The sequence below is a fragment of the Rhipicephalus sanguineus genome, chromosome 8 (genome assembly GCF_013339695.2).
Source record: "Rhipicephalus sanguineus isolate Rsan-2018 chromosome 8, BIME_Rsan_1.4, whole genome shotgun sequence".
NCBI classification, from domain to species: domain Eukaryota; kingdom Metazoa; phylum Arthropoda; class Arachnida; order Ixodida; family Ixodidae; genus Rhipicephalus; species Rhipicephalus sanguineus.
Window position 1 is genome coordinate 154568520 of NC_051183.1, and position 21087 is coordinate 154589606.

General features: G+C 47.8%; 1 protein-coding gene across 2 annotated transcripts in view; it reads right to left on the reverse strand.

Annotated features, from left to right (window-relative positions):
- Nucleotides 1–21087, reverse strand: part of LOC119402413 (nischarin) — a 101566-nt gene that overhangs the window by 46503 nt on the left and 33976 nt on the right. For both annotated transcript variants that reach the window (XM_049418633.1, XM_037669558.2), the window contains exons 6-8: nt 19065–19274; nt 14127–14322; nt 1959–2146 (exon numbers count right to left, since the gene is read on the reverse strand). In XM_049418633.1, the coding sequence (XP_049274590.1) occupies nt 1959–2146; nt 14127–14322; nt 19065–19274 (594 nt within the window). The remainder of the gene's footprint in view (nt 1–1958; nt 2147–14126; nt 14323–19064; nt 19275–21087) is intronic.

The window sequence follows — 21087 nt, forward strand, 5'->3', positions numbered from 1 at the left end:
TTTCAATCCCTCGTCGCGCACAGGTGACGAAATTGCGTTCGTTGCGCAGCATTTGTCAGTTCACCGGTATATTTGACGCACGGTCCGCAGATTTTAACGCATGGGCTAGTGTTTTTCAAAGAGGCTGATTGCCGAGGGCACCAAAATGAAAATTCGAAGTGACTTGGCAGCCTTGTTGTAATGTTTGCATTCCCTTCCTTGTCTGTTCACGCATGATGGCGTGCGGGCCCGCAAAGCATGGCCTTCGAGATCCGCAACCTCATGACGTATTTTTAGTGTTTCCGGTTTTAAAATGCAGATCTCAGAGGCTACGCTTTTTTTCGCATTTCTCGCCAAAGTAGCGGCTGCCTTCTGCAAAGCCACAAGTGCCATCGATATCGCCAACATCTCAACGGTGGACTCAGAAATGTTTCTTCGTGCAGCGTTGTTCTCTTGCGGAATGTGTACTTTGCGCTTCGTTCTTCATAAATCTTCATTCAGGAGTCGAACTAAACATTCTCGTAGCGATAAAAATGATGACTGGTGCTTAGAAGGACATCAAGTAAAGCAACGTCGTGCACTGTTTCCTTACGGGCCTTGGTGCCAGGTGATGACTTTGGGCGCGTCATGACACCGACTACGGCGTACGGTGCGTCAGTGAATTTTGCGACTTATTAGCGTTTCCAGGTGCCATATCGGACAAGAGCACAGCGAGTGACTTCATCGGTGCAGATAACGACGTAGCTGTTTCTGATTGCATCGATGCCGAGATCATAGCTGATGTTGCTGGGGCTGTGGAAATGGACCCGTGCAGTTTGAAGATGCCAGCCGCCACCGCCGCTACCGCTAAACCCTTTACCGCGCTACAGAGCTCGCATCAGCGTTCAGCGTCGATCACCGCTGCTGTGGCGGAAGGTGCTGAATTTACTTATTTGGAAAGCTTCAATGATATTGACGATGACTTGATGAATTCACGGCGCGCAAGAAGCAAGACAAGTTGACGGACTTTTTTCATGAGAAATAAAGTGCGCTAACTTGCAAAAGAAGTTCTCGCCTTGTTCTTTAGCATATGTGAGCGAATCGTCATGTTCGCGCTTTTTACGATTTCAGAAAACTGTGTCGAGGCCTGCAGTGCTTTAATACGCATATTTCGTATTTCGAATTATCGATGTATCGAACTATTTTGCGGTCCCCTTCGAGTTCGATATATCCGGGATCGACTGTATACCTACCTTTCATACATACCTTTCTCCTGAGGGATAGTGGTAAGCTACCATTTGTGATTTGAGAATGCCTGCCAAATGTGCTCCACCCCATTCCTATTCTAGTTGCTTCAGTCTCATGGTTTGGCTCCGTGGTCACTACCCCTCCTAAGTACACGTACTTTACAAATTCCAGTGCCTCGCAACCTATCGCAAAGCGCTGTTCTCTTCCGAGATTGTCGCACATTACCTTAGTTTTCTGCATATTAATCTTAAGACCTACCGTTCTGCTTTCCTTGTTCAATTCAGTAATCATGAGTTGCAATTCGTCCCGAGTTACTCATCAATGCAATGTCATCAGCGAATAGCAGGTTACTAAGGTTCTCTCCATTAACTCATATCCCAAACTCTTCCCATTCTAGGGCCTTGAAAACCTCCTGTAAGCACGCGGTGAATGGCATTGGGGAGATGGTGTCTCCCTGCCTTACACCCTTCTTTATTGAAATTTCACCGCTTTCTTTTCTTTAACAGAAATATGGAATGTAAAGAATGTCACTCTAGTATTCTTATGCTTATCACAAGTAGACAGACCCATTTCTAGCAATGTACACATGCCCTCGTGCAAGTTCACCGACACAACGTAACCACAGCCCAATTTCGTCACTATATTCCCAAAGAAAAATTCCACCTTGTCCATGCTTTTCTTTCCTTTTCCTCTTGCGAATAGCACGAACACAATCGGCTAGTCACAACACGTCTTGGCCGCGCAGGTCTCACCTCGTGTGCTCGGCCTCCAAAGAGCAGCAGCGCGTGCGCTCGGTAGTCGATCATCTGGTTGACCGGGTTGGCCCGCAGGTCGAGGCTCTCCAGGCACGGCAGCGCCCCCACGTGGCCCACCTCGGAGACCAGGGCGATGGCATTGCGCGACACGTCCAGCTCCACCAGGGAATACAGCCGCGACAGCCCTGCAACATGATGGCTTTCATTAAGTGTGCAGCGTATTCCACTCCCATGACATTATTTTTGGAAAATGTGCAACAATTATCGAAGCACAATGAATAAATCTGCAGGCTCCCTCGCGCTTGTGACATCCGCTACACTCAACCCACAGTGACAGTGTGCGACAAAAGTTCAGGCAGAAACTCCCTGCTAGGAGTGTGTGCTGGGGGCTAGTTGGTAAGACATTTTGGGAATTTAAACTGCGCTGGGGATGAGACACCGGAGTAGAAGACAGGACGAACGCAGACTCACGACTAATTTTTTAAAACCAAACAAACTTGCCACCTGGAATAATGTGCGTGCACATGACACCCGAAAATCAAGCTCTTTCTTAGAGGGCTCGCTGATGAGCCCTCAATCTGAGCCACGTCTCATGTCTATGAAGCTTCCATGATTTCACATACGAAGGTGTTAGGTTTATCTCAGTGGTGCCTGGGTGGCCTTTCAGGTGGCGCTTGCGAGGGTGGGGATGTGAATTCTACTTTCTGCAGCTGTGGAAGGATGCTACCAAAGGCGACTCATTTGTGCAAAATGCGCACCACTTATCATTGAGCTTGAGCCCTGCTTCTTTTGTACGCTTTAGAGCCATTGTGAAGTTTGCCCAGTAGTCTTTTTCCCTTTTCCCAAGAACAGTGATGTCATCGATATAAAACAAGACACCAGAGCATCCATTAAGGATTTGTGACATCATTCGTTAGAAGGCAAAGGGAGCGGAAGCGAAGCCAAAGCATATGCGCTGATACCGATCAAGTTCGTGTCACGACTGTCCAGATGGAGCAACATCTGGTGATACGCAGATGACAGATCTGACTTTGAGAAGTGTGTTGCTCCCACGACTGTGCACAAGTTCTTCGGTGTGGGGCAGTGAAAATTATCTGGAACAACAGCGTTGTTGGCTTCTAGAAGGTCAACATACAGGTGAATACCCCCATCCTTTTTATTCACAACGTCGACAGGGGGAGACCTATTCTGACGTGTTGACACATTTGAACACATCCGTCTCTTCCAGCCAGTGAAGTTCTTTGAGACCCAGGGTCTGAAGGACAGCAGTAGGCTGCAGTGTTTTGGTGCAACAGGTTGGACAAATGACCCCATTTTGACGTGGTGAACATTCTTAGCCAGACCAAGGCCATTTCTAAAGAGGCAATGGAACTGTTACTATAAGTGGCTGGAAAGCCCCATACAAAATAGTGGAGGGCTTTTGATAGAACCTTGTTCATTGTTACTAGCTGCAGTGGCAATTGTCTGTAGGCAATGAAGTGATGGGCCATCAATTTGTAAATCAAGAGCCTTGATTGCACCGATACCTAGAAGAAATCAGTGCTGTGAAAGCCATGTGGGTGACTTTTGAAACAAAACAGCCATGCACCGATATGGGCCATCTTGAGTAGTCTAACAATTTAATCCAAGGTGATGTACATAGTGCCTTACTGGCAAAAATGCAGATGTACTTCGATATAAGGAGAACTGTTGATGCTGAGTGAACTAACAATGTTACGTTCCCTACTATGGCATCTACATGAATACAGTCTAGGTGGATGCATTACAAGCAGAGTATTTACATTGTCATTGCACGCTTCAGCGCTTAGTTCATGAACAGAAGCAACGCGTACGTTTTTTTTTACACACAGACTCAAAGTGACCAAGTAGATTACAATGTTTCTCTTCATCCGGACAGTAGAAAGAAGCAGCTGAGTGTTGATTATAACTGCAATGAAAGCAGTGCAAAGGGGCGCTGCTATTCATAGCAACATGCTGCACGCATGTACTCGCAATAGCTTGAGAACCTTCAATTGTTTGTTCCAGCTAAGCAGCAATAAGCACAGCGCACAAAAACGAAAGACTCGAACCCTTGAGAAGCAAACACTCATGCAACTGTTGAGAAGAAATGCCTGTCCTGAACTGATCCCAGAACGCATCTTCAAGTGCGGTGAACGAACAAGAGAATGCAAGCTCTTGTAAAGGAAGGCAACAACGTACTCATCAATAGAATCCCCTGGCTGCTGGACACATCTGCAAAATCAGTGACGCTCTGTGACGATGTTCGTTTGGGCAATGACGTGACTTCTCAGAGCTGTGACAGCATACGATAAAGGCGCTGCCTTTACCTCACGGTGTAAGAAAACTAAGGTGTTGACACTCTCCGCCCGCCACGACGGAGAGCGCGTCCAGATGATGTTCGGCTTTACTACATGCGCCGGCCGCACTTTCGTGGGGGGCGCGACTTAGGGACCGAGCGCGACGAGGCGGATGCATGTTTTTTTTTTTCTTCTTGCTTTTTTCTTAAAGCGCCGTGCACGCTAGCAACTAGAGCTAGAAACGCATGCCGCATTTTTTGCGACCGAAAAAGGTCACGTGCGGCGAACGCCGCAGCTGCCTCCACAGCATGGTGTCAGCTTCTTACACCGTGGTTCTAACGCTGCGTTCTCTACATGCGCAGCTCGTCGTCATAGTGCATGCGCCGGCCGCAGTTTCGTGGGGGGTCCTGCGACGAAGGGACCGAAAGTGCCGAACATTATCTGGACGCGCTCTGCAGCAGAGTGTCAACACCTGAATTATTTTTCTTACACTCTGCTTTATCTGCTTTGCCCCTGGTGCAGTGCTTCCGTCCCGACTAACTTTCGTAAGAACTTTAGCAGCAAAGTTCTCGCCTTCTTGGGGGCCTTCGGTAGACACAGGAAGCATGAAGGCAATGTGCTGGCCTTCAACGCCCAGGCTGTGGATAAGAACGGCATCGCAACACTGCCGAGAATTCAGACACTCCTGAAGCGAGCATGGAGTTCCCGAATGGTTTTAGCCACTGCGACCGAGGAACAGCAGCAGGAACTGGGTACAGGCAGGAATGGAGGCGGTGCTGCGAGTTTGAAAAATCTCATGGCGGGAAGCCGAAAGGCTGTTTTGGCCCTTCTATTACCCTCGTCACCAACGTGGCAGCAGCATTAGCTGCTCCCGAGTAGTGAGAAGCATGAAAGTCAATGCAAGAAAACAAACTTGCTAAGTGAATGAAGTGCACGAGTATTTGTAGGTACGGTAGCCCCCTGGAGATGTTAACAGAAACGAAAAAAAGAACTAAATACACAACATTATTAATACGGTGGAAGGAGTAAAAATAAAAGCCACTTCATTTACGTTCATAAGTACACAGGTGGATGGCAATTCTATCCTCAATAAGCACAAACACTCATGACCGGCGTTGAGCTATTGTTAGAGAACCGGGTCCACAGGCCATGTAACACACAGCACAAGACTAGTTTGTGTCTGGCTCGTCTTTCTCTCCCCACAATTGCAACAGTTTCAACAGAAATGAAAGACAAGAATTTATACTATTACACTCAGATCTCATTATAAGGAAATGGGATACCACACAAAACAGATACATTCGCTTGAAAGTTCCTTTTAATGAAGCAAAACTGACTTCTCAATGGATGCAAAAGACTAAGATTGCCTCCCAAAGCAAAAAAAAATACACATTCATGACGACTTTTTTTACGGCAGCCGTTCGGCGCGGTAATCCCAACAACTGCCGCCCGCAAGCAGTGGCTCACACTACTCTGGGGTGGGACAGCTCAGATTGCTTTTAAAGCAGTTTTTGGAGCAGAAAAAATAGCGCTCTGGTAAAAAAAAAAAAAGCAGCTGGTCAAAAAAAAAAAAAAGAAGAAGCAAGTCAATCTTTTTATTTACGAAATATCACAGAACCAGAGTACTGTTGAGACATTATTTTATGACAGCTAGGGCAAATGTTCGACGTCAGTGTTATTCATATGGTAAAGTTGCAAGCTGAAAAAAAAAACAAGGAGTGGAAGCGAGGGGTGCAAGCTGTCACCAATTTCAATATCATAAAGAGAGTAAACATTGCATGAACATTTTATTGCAAGTTTATTGCTTTTGCTTTTTCTGCACTTGGTCAAATTCTGCAATCTGCAGAATAGCCTCCTTCAGGGCAGAGTTTCCTTTAGAAGGGATCACTTGGCCACTTTCAATTTTGCGAATATTTTGCTTAATGCCGGACCTAATGAGTTCTTCTGCACAACAGGGCAACACTCTGTGCGTAGCCGTGACAACAACTCGTCCGGGCTGATTCGCAACATTTCTGGCATCGCCGGTACGGCATATGTGCATGGAGTCGGCAGCTGCCTGGCAAATGGAGAACCGTGAGACTATATAGCGCGATAAAAGCCAGCCCGTCTTAGTCCGATGTTAGGTCTACTTTTCGTCGTTCCAGTTTCACGCGGAACGTTAGATTCGATATCGCGGATGTAGCAAAATCACAGTTGTTTCCACCACTGTAAGACTCTGCTAAAAACGGACAGAAAACCAATCTGCATTTGTCTATTTCTGCGTTTTGGAGCAGCATGGCGCGATTTCCGGAAATACAGTTGAACCCCGTTATAAGAGGCACGGATGTAACGGACAAACGGGTATAACAGACAACATCTACACTTTTGGTTGGCCAGCCTATCCCTGTCATTAATTTGACTTCTTTTGTAAGAGACACCGGATATAGAAGACAATCGGTTGTAAAGGACAAGTTATCAGTGAATTTTGGTCAACAACATCGCTTGTAACAGACATTCTAACCTGAATGAAGCGCTATCAACTGCTAACTCGACTTACGTCCATCTTTGGAAATAGAAAAAAACAATAGACGTATGTAAACCTTGTTTATTATAGCCTCAGTAAATGTTTAAGGGGGGACGCGGCTTTCGTATCGCGAAAAATGGCAAAAAAATCGATTTTTTGAAAATCACATTTTCAGTTTCTGTAGCCCTTTTTATATCCGATTCCAAAATATCTTCACCGAAAACCGCGTAGAAGTGCTATAAAAAAATTGTTGCGCCTACCGAGGTGGCGAAAATTATTGGGGAAATCGCAAAAAAACACTGATTTTCAAAAAATCGTAGCTCCGTAACGACGCCACCGGGCGCCGATATCTTGGGCTCATCGGAAAGCGCATTTCTCCGTCTTCAAATTCCCCGCCGCAGCCGGCTCCTCCCTTCGCAAACAAGCGCACAAAAAGCAAATGTTCGAAGGTCGTTTCGAGCCCTCCGATTGGCCGCGTCCGCCATGTTGCCCCAGCGCGCCTCACCATTGGTTCGATGCTCGCTCCGGGAGATCGTCGTCTGCAGCTCGTGCGTCTCGAGCTCACGGCTGTCGAAAGTCGCGCTACTTCGTTGCGTGTTCGCAATCGCTCTGTGTTCACGGCTCGACGATAACTTTGAACAAGAACTACGTTTTAGTTTGGAGCTACTAGCGGAAGCTCGGTGGGATTACGATGGCGCGCCGCACTCGTAGCGAACATCGCAAACGCGCGTCTCGGACCGACTTTCTAGCGTTGACTCGTCGGATCCGTGGTTGGAGGTTCTGCTTATGCGCACTTCGGACGTCGTGACGAAGATGATCGCAGGACGACTCTTTGTACTCGCGACCACGCCTTACGAACTTTGAAACATCGGGCACCGCGGCCGGCGCGTCTACTGCTTGGAGTCGTCACTAGGCCTAACTCCGCTCACGGCGTCGGCACGCGAGACGAACCTCGAACTTTGCGGGCAAGAGCAACGCGTTAGCGGACTCGCGGCAGTGTGCTTCTTCGCAAGGAACGAAGCGCTTCCCCCGCCGGCTTCTCGGTACAGCGGATGGTCATTTTACGCATCGGCAGCGGACCCCACGACCAAGCTCGTCGCGCAGCGGGCGCGCGTCGGCGTCCCGCAATGCGAGGCCAAACACGTTGCGCGCCTATTTTTCGTCGCCGCACCTAGGCATATTGCGCATCGTCACCGAATGCCGCCACCCAGCACATCGCGTGCTGACTTCCCGGACTATGCGGCCGAGCACTTAGAAGTGAAATAAAGCACTGTTGATGCAATTTAGGCGCGCTTGGAGCCGTGCGTGGTATCGCCGTAAGCGCTCATGAATCATCTGAAAAAATAAAAGCCTCGCAGAAAACCGTGTCCGCGACCGGGTGAATGATGAAGCGCATCGCAGGCGAGGTTTACAAATTAGCTTGACGAGTGAAAGAGGGAGATGAATTCATATCTGCCCAGTTCGCGTCTTGAATAAACTGCTAAGGAATTCCTATTCCACCAATGTCTTGGCCATAACTGCCTGTTATTTAGGAGGAAGTGATAGGTTGTCATGATGAGAGCCGCTTTTAGTATCCTATAAAAATGATTCAATGATCAATTTCAATCAAGACTGTTAATTATGTTAATGAGAGCATGAATACAAGAAAGCTGGCAAATCATCATAGTACATGACCTACTTGAATTACAATATCTTGTTTTTTGTCATGTCTATTACACCACTTCATAACTTCGTTTAAAATTCATGCTACATGTTTTTTGTATATCAGAAAAGGATTTTAAGAAAAAAGAAAGAAAACAAAGGCACAACCGATGAAAGGCCACATGTGCAGGAGGTCCAACCTTATAAAACACCTTAAAGATCACAATGTTCTTGTGTTTTAGAGAAGCAAGGCACCTCAAACTAAAGACAGGGCACTCAAGAAATTGCACATTACGAAGGACTCAAAAGATTACGACCCCAGTGCCTTTTGAAGAAGTAATATCGTTGGTACAACTTTAAAAGCCGTTTTCTCAAAACGACTTTTCTTGCTTCCTGCTTCGCTTGTTCCGCTGATTTCTCACTGACCGCTGGGTCTATTTCAGTTCCGTTTTTTGTTCTATATTCCTTGAAGCACAGTTCAGGGCGTGACATTCTTGCTTTTTCAGTATGGCGTTTTGATAATTAGCTATTTGACGAGTTGCACAAAGCCTCGATGCCTGTTGCGCAGTCACCTCATGAAAAAGGAAAACTAAAAAAAAATTTGTTGCAAATAAAAAAATCTAAGAATGTCACGCCCGCAATCAGACATCTTAGAATGCATAGCACTTTGAACGAGTTTCCTATCGCATTTTTTAAGCGAGTCAGACTCGGAACAAGAGCAGAAGGTGAAATATATTGTAAATCAAAAAGTTGTAAAGATATATTCATGAAATTTCTACAGTAGCATTACAACAACATTTCAAATAAGTGTGCCAATTTTCATCAAAATCCATGAAGAAATAAGAAAGTTGGTACCGAAAGCCACGTCCCCCCTTAATGGATCAGTCAGTTATAAAACAATGATAAAAGGTCTTCGAAACTGGTATGCATCGCTGATATGCACTTCAGGCTTACCGCCAAGGGACGAGCACTTCCACGCGTGCACTTCACAGGCACCTGAAGGAGCCAATACCGCAAGCACGCGGTGTGAACACATTGCAGAAGTCTTCCAATTAAAACGCCTCACATGTGTGTTCTCCGCAAGTCCGAAAATAGCACCAGTGCACCGCAAATGCTTTCTTTAGCGTTACGTGAACGCCGCGATCAGCCCTGTGCTGCTTGACAAGCTACGGCCGCTCGATGGCTCGATCACCGTAGTCTTGCTTTCCTAAAAAAAAATATCAAAGGCTACAAAGCACGTCAAGAGCCATGCAAGTCTCAGAGGCTCCCACACACTGAAGCTCCCACACAAACAGCGCAAAAAAAAAAAAGTGCGTTTCGGGTCTCGGAGGCCAAGCTTCACTGCGAGTGCAAAAAAAAAGCTTTTTTTCTCTCCCGAGCTTGGTGGCGCTCAGGTCACCGGCCCGAATGGCCCACGTTATTAAACGAATGCTCGTAGCATCAATCCAGTCCACCATTCGTCTGCCACGCATCAGAGCCGCGCAGTTGCTGGTACAGTGCATTTTATTGCGATAGCAATTATATGGACAGTCTCGGCTGGATTTTGCCGTCGCCGTCGCCGCCGTCATGCACCGTATATGTATAAGTATGTATATATATATAAAAGCCCCAAAGAAAAATAATTCAGAAAAATGCTTCCGAAGCGCGGAATCGAACCAGGGACCTCTTGTTCCGCAGCGAGCGGCGCTATCCACTACGCCACGAAACGCAGATCCTCCACGTAGCTAACGGCGAGCGTTATATACACACCCTTTAGCGCTGGACGGACTCGGAGACAGCAGGCGATAATAAGCGTTTCTTCATTACCAGCGAGATGGCGCTAGGAGCCCGACGGGCGCATTTAAAAGTCGTCGGCGAGCTCGCTCGCTTCTTCTTATATTTGCGCAGGGAGAAGCTTGCGCTTCCGCTGTCTGCTCGCGCGGTTTTCTCGTGGTGAGGGGAAGAGGAATGTTTCACGCTTTCACCGTGATGTCCGCGCTCATGTTACGGCGCGTACGAAAGTCACTCGATCTCAAGGGACGCCGCTAAACGAACAAACAGAAGATGAGCGCGAACTATCAAGTGTCACAGCTCGACACTTGAAGCACGCTAGTTTCCTTCGCTGCTTCGGCTGCCTTTGCAACAGAAGCGATGTTCAAACTGAGAGTATCCATTTTGTGATCGCCGTCGTCTGTCGCTGTCAGTCCACCACCGGCCGCCAGCAACGATTCACAAGAGACGCTAGACGTGCTTCGCCGCAGCGCCTGCAGTAGGCGTATCGCTGCCGTTCACTACCGGATGTCACGCCGTGATCACTACGCTTCGTGGCCGCTTTGTGATTGTGTGATGGTGTGATCGCTATCAACGTTCGCTGCTGGCCGCCAGTATCAGTGCGCAACAGATGCTGCTACTGACATAGACTTGGTTCGCCGCCAGGCCGTGACCACAGCGCTTATCGCGCCATTATCTCCGCTCACCACCAAAGCTACGCCGTGATCGCTGCGAACTAGGCTTATCGCTGCCTTTATCCGGATTTCGCTGCCTCAGCATGGCGGAATGCTCCGTCAAACGCCGTACTTGCCTCACGGTGTCAAAAAAGCTCGACATTGCAGCAGACATAAAGTGTGGCATGACGCAGGCAGACGCTGCCAGAAAATTCGGCTTGTCAAGAAAGACTGTTAGCAGGATTTGGGCTTAGCGAGAGAAGCTTTTGAAAGAAGCGGCAACAGGAGCCCAAACTGCGTAAGTCATCCCATCCTGCCGTAGAAGAGGCACTTCTTCTGTGGATACAGGATGCACGGAGTAAGAACATCCCGCTCAACGGACCATTAATTCAAGAAAGAGCCAAGCAACTTGCATTCGGTCTTGACATTCAGTTTGAGGCCAGTCAGGGATGGTTTGACAGGTTCAAGCGCCGACATGGCATCAGCTACAAAAGTGTTTGTGGCGAAAGCAGAGCTGCCGATGAAAACTCCGTCAAGCAATGGAAAGAGGAGACGTTGCCAACTTTGCTGAGGGGGTGGAAGGCTAGCGATATCTTCAATCTGGATGAGTCTGGAATATTTTTCAAAATGCTTCCTGGAAGAACATTTGCCTTATCCAAGGAAGATTGCAGTGGAGGCAAAAAGTCGAAAGAAAGAATTACTGCTATGTTCTGCACAAATATGGAAGGAACAGAGAAAGAAAAAATCCTAGTTATAGGCAAATAAAAAAACCCACGCTGCCTAAAGAACTATCCAGTCAATGTTGAGTACACGGCAAACAAGGCTGCTTGGATGACATCAGAAATATTCAACAAATGGCTAGCAAGTTTCGATCGCAAGATGGCTATGAAAAAGAGAAGAGTACTACTGTTCCTAGACAGCTGTTCAGCTCACATGAAGCCACCACCATTGAAAGCTGTTGAGCTTAGGTACTTCCCACCAGGCTGCACATCTGTGCTACAGCCCCTTGATCAAGGGGTTATTAATGCAGTCAAAATCAAATACAGAGTCAGACTTGTTCAACGCCTGCTGTTCGACATGTTGCAAAAGCGTGAGACAACAATCAATGTGAGAACAGCGATTGAGATGTTAACAGGCTCATGGAACGATATTCAGAGGAGCACCGTGACAGGGAGCTTTCGCAAAGGCGGTTTTGGTCTGCAGGAGGAAGATGAAGAGGAGGATGTTGCAGACGAAGACCTGCAATGTGCAGTTGAGCCAGAATCATGGCCACTTATTCAAAGAAGATTTGGTGAGTCTGGCACATTCTTGAACTTTGTTGAGGCAGACAACAACCTTGCGGTAGCTGAAGACCTGTCTGATGAAAGCATCATAAGAATGGTGCAGGAAGGGGAACAGGAAGAAGATACCGATATGGATGTATCGGACAGCGAGGACAGTACCCCGCCAATGACATCTGGGGAAGTAATGACAGTGCTGGGCAAAGTTCGGAAACAGATTCAGCTTTGGCCTAGCGGCCATGACGCCCTTGACCTTGTGAGCAGGCTAGGAGCTGTGTTGAAAAATGGGATCGACACAGCCCTAAAACAAACAACCATGGAGAACTACTTTACAAGGGAATTGGTTTGAAAGCAAATTCTGCAAAATAAATATTTTGTAACCGTATATGGCCTTCTTTCGTGCTTATTTTAGCAGTAGTGTGCCCACAATGAAATATGGACTGAATATGATATGAAAAAGTGGTACCCTGCTTATAAGAGACCTCTCATATAAGAGACACAAACTGCTCCCTGGTACGTGTCTCTTATAAAGGGGTTCAACTGTATTGCAGTTTTGGCACAACTTTGCGCAGGAAGTCTAAAATATAGCGCCTTGGCGCAATTGGCGCAGCTGTACCACCCCTGACTACTGCATTTCTCCGTGATAACTGTCACAGTCCCCCGCCCGTCACTCTCAGGCTGATGCAGCTACGTGTGCTCGGGGCATGGACTCCAAAATTGCAGCAGCTAGGCCTGCTCAAAGAGTGTCCTTCGAGATGACATCACAGGAGTCAGGCCAAACCGTGCAATGCAACCCCGTAGAGAGATAAGCATGGTGGTGAGTTGTCGCTAGGAGTGAGAAATGACTCATGCATTTCTCATTTTTCAAAGTACTGCAGAGTTCCTAATTGAGACTGCTGGCAAAGCACTACCAACGGAAATGTCTTACTTTCAAGTTAGCCTCACAAAATTGAGAAATATCTTATATGTGCTTTATTTTCTCAGACAAACTGTCGTAACGATGTTATCATACAGAACGTCAACTGCACAAGCCGCCTTGGCTTGCACACGAATCTTGCTCACATACAAAAGTCAGTATGGGAGCCCTGTATCATGGAGCAACAAACGTTTAGGAGGTGCAACTCCGCTGCTTGAGGCGACCAGATAACGTCACATTGCCGGAGAGCCACTTTATGCTGGTGGCATCTGGTGGCACGCAAGGGAATCGCTGCTGTTTTGCTTTCCGAAGGAACCAACCACACGCGTTGCTCCCGCTCCGCCGCAGTTGCAGAGCATGAACGCAGAGCACGTTCGTTTCCTTGCTCCACCTTTTCCCTGCAAGACTTGCACCCGCTTTTGCAGGTTTCAACAAAATACCTGCGTCCCATCTTAGGCTAGCAAATGCCAAATGCGCAGCAGCGTTATTACAGCCATGGCTGCTACATACAAAGAAAGGTTACTCAGAAGGCAATCTACAAAGAAATTTGCGTGCCCGCTGAAGCAAACGCCACTGTCGTCTGCTCACGAATGCTGCTAAAAAGAACACGTGCGGGCGTGCTCTTCCGACCGCGCCTGGCTAATAGCGCTACTTTTTCTTTTTTTTTTTTTTTTTCGGCTTTGCACAGCAAGGCGGCGCCAATTGAAGTGCCTTCGTCGGCGCATCTTATTTTTGTATTTTTGTGACGTTACCTGGACGCCCGCCGGTGCCCGTTCTAACGGGAGTTTCGCCTCCTAAATATTTATTCTCCGTGCCCTGTACCCATTTCTTTATTTTTCTAGCTAGCGGTTGAAATCTGATCACGTGTGACCTCGATTATTCCTTACCAGACGAGCTTTCATCGAAATGTTCTGACCACTGTTGTCATGGCAATGACAGAGACGCAGGTTACAGAATAATGACAAAGCCTGCAATTAAGGGGTAAGCTGTAACCTACGCTAAGCAGCTACGTGGTTCTCACTTTTTTTCCAGGATCACTTCCACCACAGCAATGTCTATGCTCAGGTCACATGACAATGGCATCAAGAAAGAAACAGGATCTGACCGGCCAAGGAATCAATCTGGTTTCCCGCGAGGCTCAGCTGTCGCACGTTTCCCAAGCGAGTGTGCAGGGGGGGCAGGTGGCGCAGGCTGTTGTCAGACATGTTGAGCATCGACAGGCGCGACAGGCACTCCAGGTTCTCCACCTGCGACAGCTTGTTGCCCACCAGCTCCAGCTGCTCCACTGACGTCAGCAGGCGCTGCAGGTGAACAGAGTTGGCTGTCACTCGCACATGCTGGTTGATCACAGACTTTGGCTGGCATTCTACTGAACGGTGTTTTATACGGCATAGGCAAATGCGATAGCTAGTACCTTAAGGGGACACTAAAGTGAAACCAGGGTTCTTCTCATATTTTCAAACTACAATTTCACAATACCAAAAGCACCACTCCTACCACAAGGTAAGAGTGGTGCTTTTGGACGCAAACGGAGTGGCACTTTGGTTTCCTTGAGAGCATTCGTCCAAGAAATAGTTCCTCATTCGCCAAATGTATGGGCGATTTGAATGTCGTTATCTCCGCTAGGTCATGCTTCCCAACTGTACAGAGAAACATTGAACTTTTCACCGACTTCCGGCCTAAAACAAATAGTCAGTGACGCCACAAGAGGCACGGCAATTTTAGATATTGTCTTCTACAGCCCTAGAGTCTGCGATTATGGTTATGTGTGCACTGTTGTAGATGGCATATCGGATCATACAGTGGTTTTTGCATCTATTTCTTGTCCTGTACCGAAAGCTCGATACATTTATCTACTTTCTGCAATATGAGCCATGCTGATGATATTAATACAGTAGAACCCCGCTGTTACGTTCTTCACTGCTGCGTTTTCCCGGCTGTTACGTCGTTTTCCGCCGGTCCCGGCATAGCTCCCATAGGATACAATGTATTGGGAACCCCGCTGTTACGTCGTAACTGTCGGACCGTTCCCGTATGATACGTCGCGAAGTGCGCCCGGAGCCGACCGAGCGACTACCAAAGAGAGCGGCCATGGTGCATTTTCACGCAGCTTGGCCTCGTTTGACCGTAATATTAGCCGCATGAGAGGCGCAAGCAACGGAATCTTTCAATTGATGCAAACAAAAGCATGGCCTTCGAGATTCAAATTACAAAGATGGCGTCTATGACGTAACTGCTCGCGAAAGCAAGGCCTTCGAGATTGGCATTTACTATTGACAAAAGCATAGCCTCTGAGATCTGTATTGCACAAACATGGCGTGTATGACGTAATTGCTTGCGAAAGCAAGGCCTTCGAGATTGGCATTCACTTCTGCCATCGCGTTGGCGTAGACTCATCATCATCGTTATTTGTCGGAGAACGGGAGGAGTTCGAGCTGGTTGGAGCTCGCATGGTCGTGCGTGCGGTTCGCGGTCGGACTCGCCGCGCCGGTCGTGATTGCGTGTGCTTAGTTCTTTCATACCTACAGCTGTTGGTGTTAAAAAAATCACATACGTTGATTACATTTCTGTGGATAAGGCCGTCCTAAGCTCCGCGTTTCTATCCATCGACTAGATCGCGGCTGAGCGCGCCAATTTTCGTGCTGCTCGTAAGAATTGAAATAAAATTCTGTACCACTAAATATTTTGCCGTTTTTCCTGTTTTTCGGCTCTTACGTTTCCCGTCTCTTACGTTTATTTCCTATGGTCCCTTCAAAAACGTATCAGCGGGGTTCTAATGTATTATTGATACACTTAGCACTTCTCTCGGCCAGTTTGAAGCGACTAGTATTTCTGAAGATGTTGACACTTTAACTAAATTTTTCACTGATCTTGTTCCCATGTGCATCACACGTTTTGTAGCGTTAAAAACAAAGAATATGAATTCAGTGCTGCCTTGGATCACAAGGGAAATTTAGCACCTGTCGCGACGACTTGGGCGATTTCAGCGTGCTAAACGCACTGGTGATGCTGTTGTTGCTGCACAATTCATTGCTCTAAAGGAGGAACTTGGAAGCAAGACTAATGCTGCTTGTGATTTCTACTTTCAAGTTACACTTCTGGGTCAGAAATAATCCTCGCAAATTTTGGAGGTCTGTCCTATGAATGGAATCTACCACTGATACATCTGAAATTTGAAAAGTGCATGAATGTTCACTTCAGTGTCGGAGACGCTGATGCCCAATTCCTGCATCCAGTTGCGTCTGAGCAGATTGGGTGATCCGTTACCGGCCAGAAAAATCGGTAAGTGAGCCTCCTTGCCATGAAACTTTACATGGACATCAGCTTTGTCTTGTACCTTCTTTAAATCTCCGGAATAGCTTCGCAGAAATACTTGAGACGGCTGCGCAGGTATTGAAGGTAGAAGCTGTGGTAAACGCGACTTGGCAATGACTGAGACGCTCGCCCCCGTGTCCACTTCGATGCGGAGCGGCTTGCCGCAAACTTCAACATTGACGGTAAAAGGTGGAGATGCCTTGGTGTAGTCAACTTGCCACATGTCGAAAACTTCGGAGCGGAGGCTTCATCCTGGACAGTATTTACGCGATGACGGTTGCTTGCCGACAGTGAACTTCGGCCCGCGAACAAACGCGGCCTGGGAGAGCTGTCGCTCTGCGATTGTTCGTCTTTTCTTTTCGTATCGCAAACCTTCGCCAAGTGGCCGCGTTTGTGGCAGTAATTGCAGACGGTCTTCACGTGCTGGCAAGCGGACGCCAGGCGTACATCCCTGTAGCGATAACGGGACACGCCCACTGGCGCTGCAGAGACGCGGAGGGTGGAAAAGAAGGTGCTAGCGTGAGCATGCGCTATCTGCCCTGCATCCTTCTTTGCTGCTTCCATTGCTAGGGCGGTCTGCACTGCGTCTTCGAAAGTCAGGTCCGCTTTTTCCAGCAATCTTGTTTGGACGTCTGCGTTGTTGATGCCACACACGATGCAGTCGTGGAGCATGTTTTCAAGCTCTTTACCGAAGTTGCAGTGCTCGGAAAGGCTCTTCAGCGCTGCAATGAAGTTGCTGACGGACTCTCCTTCAGCGTGAACGTGTGACTTGAAGCGGAAACGCTGCACAACAGCGGGAGGCTTCGGGCAGTAGTGGTTTCCTAGCACCAACAGAATCTCGTACAGCGTCTTGTCACTTGGCTGCTCAGGCTTGAACAAATTGTGAAGCAACGCATACGTTTTCTGCCCGCAGCAGCCGATGAAGACGGCTGTTTGCTTGTATTCAGCGATATCATTCGCCGTGAAAATGCCTTCAGCCGGTCCACGAAGCAGGGCCAGTCATCGCCTCCTCCCTCGAAAGGCTCAAGATTGCCGAAATTTGGCATTTGGACGAATGGTGGAGCGGCAGGAACTCACGAGAACATTCTTTTTATCTTCGTCGCCAGTTGATACAAGTACAGATTGCTGGAAGATAGCCGGAGACTAGATAGCAAAATGAGACATCGCGCTACGAGAGCCCAAAACGAACTAACTCTTTATTTTCCCGCGTCCCCATCTTTCAGTCCCCAGGTGTGACGCCACAACACACAAAGCAACAGTGCCGTGTGAGGGCGCTGCGTGTTAGCTATTAACATTGTGACAGAGAGGTGAGAGGGTAAAAGCCTAGCCAAGCCAGGACCAGCTCTTGTGCCTTGTGCAACTTAGTGCAAGCTGCGCTAATTTGCGCCTTCTTACTCAGAACAGAACAGTGCAGCAAAGTGCAAGTGGCAGGAAGCCACCCAGCAATCTACAAATGCCAAACAGGTCAGGCAAGCAATGCAGCCATTGCAATATTTTGCCATTTTAAGTGACTACTGCTTGTGGATTCCAAAATCCCGCTGCCTCGGTGACCTAAGAACTCTCACAGCAACAAGTTTTCCTTTCCTCATTTACTTCTAAGTTTTTTTTTTCTTTTCTAAGCATGAAATGCTTTTAGCTACCATTGCGGACGGGCTTCAAGTGATTTTGAGCCAAAAACCAGAGCTGTTATTTGGGCACTCAAACGAGAAGATCCGGGCAACCAGTTTCGCGGCACGGCTTTAGTGAGCGTGGCATAAAGTTACAGTAACTCGTGCTGATACTCTGACAGTGTGCGTGCGGGTGCATGGCATGGCGAAATCAGATTGGCAAAGTGCAACACTCTAAAGCCGACGGCTCCTGACCGCAGACGCGACCGATGGTTCCTGGTGCACTCTAACGTTGCACGGCTCCAAATAGTTCAGTTCCGCATTCTGCACGGGCTGCGCTGGGCTGCACTGGACTCGCGTGTACAAGAACCTGTTTCACGGATTCCCGACCAGCAGTGCTGAGCATCCGGAGCTCTAGTTATGGCAAGCTCACCGTCTGTTAGTGCAATTAGGGCACATTTGTATACTGGGCCATTCTAAAGGTTGGAAAAAACCCTTATCAACATCAATACAAGTTTATTTACAATTAGCAAAAACGAAACAAATATATAAGATGCACTGTTGTTGAAGATGCACTATCTAAAACTTTGGGGAAAGAAAACTGCATGTTATAAACCAGAAAATACGGCACTATCATTAGACCACCATGGTTAATGAGAACCAACAGACTGTCAAACCAGGTAGAGCACCGGACGCATTATCCGAAGGTCACAGGTTGGGTCCCTGCTGGCGGCTAGTGACTGCGAATCATGTCCCCTATACTTTCCCTGGCTTGTTTCTCTGTTGGTTCTCATTAAGGTTATGCCTAACAAAGAAAAAAGCAAGAGCCCTTAAAATTCTTTCATTCAGCCACCATGGTTTCCTCTTTCATGGACCCTAGCACCAGAGCAACCCTTAGTCATTCTTATGGGAAACTACGGCTTCCATTCACAAAGCAAGGCCTCCTTGCCACGACTTCGAATGAGTAGCACATAAAGAACGGCAGCAGCAAATGAAAGACAGGACACACAGACAGGGTTAGCGTTTGTCCCATCTTTGCCTCTCGTTTGTCTCAGTTTTTTTATGCGCTACTCATTCCAAGTCATGCATCCTTACCAACCTGCCCAACTTGCTGGACTCACCATGCTGAGGTCAATTGTAGTCAGGCTGTTGTGGTTGAAGCGTGCCCGCTGCACCAGGGGCCACGCTGCCATTTGCCAGATGTCGCCGGCCACCAGCATGCACGACAAGTCCGCCATGGGTGGCAGCGCATTCTCAACCGTCAACTCCCGTAGGCGCGGCCGCAGCACCTCCAGCCCCGACAGCTGTCCACGCACCGCACAGCCTTGTAGCTGAAAACATTCCAAGCACATCCTTTCCAGAAAATGCAGCTCGACACAGACGTAACATAGCCCGTCTCGGTTGGCACAACAACAACCAATGGTTCCGAGTGTCTCGGCACAATGTGCAATACTGTTACAATAAAATCTCAATTTATACCTTAAGGGAGAGGAAAATATGTCGAATTCCGATTTATCAAATGCACGCAGGAAACAAGCAAATGAATTTAATTAGCGATATTGAAATAATGCAACGTTGAAAAAAGATATACATAAAACTCGTGTGGAATTGTGGAATAGTTCGATACATAGGCAATTCAGTACAGTGAAACCCACTTGTAACAATACCGGCTTTAGCAATACATCTCTTATAAGAATGAAAAGCTACTGCACCGTCAACTTCTGTATGATGTCCATGGTGAAATAACCCACTTAATACAATGCCCACATGCCAAACTATCGGTAATAATGTTGCAATCTGGCCGCTGGGTGTCCATGCCAAGAAGTAATGGAACGAAATCCTTAAAAAAAAAAAAAGAGCAGAAGATTTCAGCGGCTGCACCCTCGCCCATTGCCAATGGGATTGTGCAAGAGACTGCGGGTCAGTCAGAAGAAGCACACTTGCCGAAAGCAGTGCAGAACCAGTGTTCCTGAATCATACCAGCTGTGAAAATCTGTTCTGAAACACAGACATGCTCATGGACAAACTTCTGGATAGCAAACCAATGCGCCACCTGGGGGCAACAACGACAGAAAACACATCGCATCACCACAATCGCTGCAGTCATAGCACGAGTTGCCACAGCAAGAATCGGGAGAAGTGCTTTCAAGAAAGGTCAAACAGTTCTACGGTCCTCAATGAAACTTCATTTGGGCCTAGTTGGTACATACCGTATATACTCGCATAATGAACGCACTTTTTTTTCCGAAAAACCGAAGCAAGGTTGGGGGGTGCATTTATTATGAGGCGTAAATTTTACGAAAACATTTTCGGGATTACGAGTGAAAAACAGCGCTAAAAAGATGGGACAAGAAAGGACACGAGACTGCGTCCTTTCTTGTCCCGTCTTTTTAGCATTGTTTTTCACTCGTAATCATGAACCAACCAGCCCAAATGCGTACCCTACCACAGTTCATTTTCGGGATGAACAAAAAAAATTCCGGTAAAAAAAAAAGTTAGGCAGCTTACCTTTCGCAGTAAACATACGCTTACACACATCTGGAAACAGCTGTTTTACTGCCCTTCATTCTTCATCAGAATTACTAGACCCGTCGTACAGGTCGCTCGCCACTTCGTCACCTGCTCCCACAACTGGTCTTCCTTGCTGCCGTCCAGCACATTTGCAATTCCAGTCTGCTTAAAACTCTCTGCGATCACATTAGCTGGCAGCGAGCGCCATGCGTCCAAGATCCAGGAACACACCAGCACGACGGACGGCCTTTTAATCTTGCCGGTCAGCGTCGGGGCGTGCCCTCCACGGGCCATCCAGTCTGTATACAACTGGCGCACACTGTCTTTGAACGGCTTGTTCACACAAACATCAAGAGGCTGCAGCACCAAAGTGAATCCACCTAGAACGATGGCGATCTCAGTGCGCAGCTCCTTGTGTGCCCGGCGCACGTTCTCTCCCAGGCGGCTGCAAAAACTGTCGAGTACAAGAAGAGACGGGAGAAGCAGGGCACCAGGGCGCCGTCCCCAGACTGTTCGGACCCAATCGACCATTAGATCGGCCGACATCCATCCTCTCTCTTGGGCTCGCACGTGTATGCCAGCTGGGAAGTTGGCCTTAGGCACGGTTTTCCGTTTGAAAATAATGTACGGCGG